Raw genomic sequence first — 2,831 nt, 5'->3', positions numbered from 1 at the left:
CGCCTAGTATATAAGAGGGGGCCCTGGTTGCACAGTGGTTAAAGCGCTTGGCTGTTAACCAAAACGTTTGAACACACCAGCCTCTCCACGGGAGAAAGATGTGGCAGTCTGTTTCTGTAAAGATTTACAGCCTTGGAAACCCTATGGGGCAGTTCTACTGTGTCCTGTAGGGTTGCTATGAGTCGGAATTGACTCTATGGCAGAGAGTTTGGTTTGGTTTAGCATAGAATATGTGCCACCAAAACATTAGCTACTGTTATTAATTAATATTATTTCTCAGAAGTAAAAGAAAAATCATCTATGGAATTTTTTTTAAAGAGAGGGCTATTACTTACATAATACTCATAGTTTAATAGCTTGTTTGGAACCTACAGTACTATCTTAATAAACTTCAAGTATATTATCTGCCTCAAATATTAGTGTATGAATCTAATGGTAATTATAAGACATAATATTATTAAATTACATACTAGTTTATGTTCTCAGTAGTTAACGCTGAATTTATTTCCATCTTAAAATGTGGACTTGATCTTTCTTTTAAAATTGGAGCGTTGAAAATATCAGGTTTTGAAAATGTTCTTACAAGTTAATAAGAGAAAAAAAAGGATAGTGAAAGTATTTCAAATTAATATAAAAGGCACAATTTATTAATACGAAACACGTAAATCGTAAAACACAGTTACATATGTTAGACAAACGTAGATATAAAATTTCACATTGCATTATCAGTTACATCAAATTTTTAGGGGCAATGCAAAGATACAGTATTCCTTAGCAAAAAAGATAGAGTATACCTTAGCAAAATGGGCAATACAAAGATACAGTATTCCTTAGCCAAAAAACAGAAGACAGAGTAAACCTTAGCAGAATGGGCAATACAAAGATATAGTCTTCTTTAGCCAAAAAAAAACAAACAAAAGACAGAGTAAACCTTAGCAGAAAGGAACAAAAACGGGATGACAAGGAGGAAATGTCTCTTTCGACAGAACTGAAAGGACAATCCGGACTTCGGTAACCACACAAGGGCAGCTGGAGTTGAAAAAGAGAACTTTCTTTTCTTCCAGAAAGCAAACAAAAGCCGAGACATATTATTTTTCTGTCCTTTTTTTATTTATATTGACAAAAGTCCAAAGTCTATACTCAAATATTTGTTTAAATATTCACATGCCTGGATGATCCTCTGTCAACGTGCATCTCCTTCCCCAGCTCTACAAACCTAAGAGAGAGGGGGAAGAAGTCACCTTCTTGAAGTATTTAATATTTCTTCGACCACGGTTTTACGTTTCTTCTTAATATAGCCCTGGAAATGCAAAGCCCCTTGCCAAAATATCTACCTCTTAGAAGATGTTCATTTAATATACAAGAAAGGAAGTCCTCCAGAAAGAGGATAAAGGAGTTAGGATTTCTAACTCCGAGGCTGAAAAATGAAATCTCAGAAAGCCATTTCGTTTCCTTTACACTGCTGATTCAAACCTTCATTATAAATGCAGTACATTCATCTCTAAGCTGTTTTTAAACAATTAAATATTAACCTTCTTCAATCTTCTCCCCAATTCCCTTGAACAGTAAGAGTTGAGTTCTATTCATTCAGTGTAATGGATCAGTATTTCCTTTTCAACAGAATCATATGAGCCTGCCTCTATTTATGGGAGATACAAACGTCACTCTCATCTACCTACACAATGCTGTGTCAGAGAAAGATCACAGCTGCAAAATAATACAGGCTTTAACAATGTCTTTTGAAGTAACAGATAAAAAGAATAGATGCATGAACCCGTTTAGAAAACAAATTATTGTAGCTGCTAGAATAATCAAAAGACGTGTGTGTATTATCTCATTCTGCTGAAACAGCTTACAGCATCATAAATAGCTGATGCACAGTTCCTGCAATTAAAGTTAGTTAGCAATGGCAAATCAATGCTCCTTTGGCTTCCATATTTAGATTGCAGCAGACATTTTAGTCCTCTGTGTGGCTGTATAGACAAAGTCAAGAAAATGGAAGTACAAAACTACACGTACTGACTTTTGGAGTGCACACTGGGTGACTTCTTTCCCGTGTAATAGCTTTTTTGGGTCGTGCGATGGGAGGGTATTGAGTATCTGTAGCTATTGCTCCTTTCACTGCAACAAAACACACAGCAGAAGAGTGTTCCTCCCGCGATGAGCACCAACGCCGTGGTCCAGCCTAGGTAGAGGGCTTCTCCAAGCTCACGCTTCTGCGCCATGTTCACTACGGGGTTGTAGAAATCTCTGATGATGGCGTTGCCCACCCAGCTCACAGGGATGAGCACCACGACGCCCGTGACGATGAGGACGACTCCCGCTGTCAGCAGGATGTGACCCTTCACTTTCTCGTTGTCTCCGGTGCAGCGGGTGCACTTCATGCCGAGGATGGCCGTCATGAAAGCCAGGAAGGACAGCACCGAGGCAGCGCACATCAGCCCCCGGGCGGCCTGTAGATCCGGAGAAAGAGCCAGCAGGGAGTCGTAGACTTTGCACTGCATCCTGATGTTGGCATGCCGCATGCAACTCATCCACAGCCCTTCCCACATGTTTTCAGCAACCACGATGTTGCTTCCAATGAAGGCAGACACTCTCCATTGAGGCATGATGGTGACAGCTAGTGTCCCCACCATGCCCATAAAACCAGATGCCAGTCCAGCGATTTGCAGGGCATTGCTGGCCATTATCCGCTGGGATGGGTGTTATCAGCCTGCTCTCCTGAGTCGGTGGAGCTGCTCTCAGGTTCCTCTGAGTCCCAGGAGAAACCAGCTTTTCTCCAGTTATGCACTCAGGAACCCAGCAGTGCTTCAAATAAGAGTTGCTTTACT

The 2,831-nt window shown here is 40.7% G+C and overlaps 1 protein-coding gene across 1 annotated transcript; it reads right to left on the bottom strand.

The window, feature by feature from the left end:
• Nucleotides 1-2,009: 2,009 nt before the first annotated feature.
• Nucleotides 2,010-2,687, bottom strand: LOC101348240 (claudin-8). Its single transcript, XM_004390838.1, has one exon. It carries the CDS (start codon nucleotides 2,685-2,687, stop codon nucleotides 2,010-2,012), a length of 678 nt encoding a protein of 225 aa, XP_004390895.1.
• Nucleotides 2,688-2,831: the final 144 nt, after the last annotated feature.

This window comes from Trichechus manatus, unplaced genomic scaffold (assembly GCF_000243295.1).
Source record: "Trichechus manatus latirostris isolate Lorelei unplaced genomic scaffold, TriManLat1.0 scaffold00334, whole genome shotgun sequence".
Lineage (NCBI taxonomy): Eukaryota > Metazoa > Chordata > Mammalia > Sirenia > Trichechidae > Trichechus > Trichechus manatus.
This window is presented reverse-complemented; position numbering and strand designations above follow the sequence as displayed.

Bases quoted from the DNA above. Each gene is read 5' to 3' on its own strand.
- LOC101348240 (XM_004390838.1), bottom strand. From the start codon at position 2,687: ATGGCCAGCAATGCCCTGCAAATCGCTGGACTGGCATCTGGTTTTATG.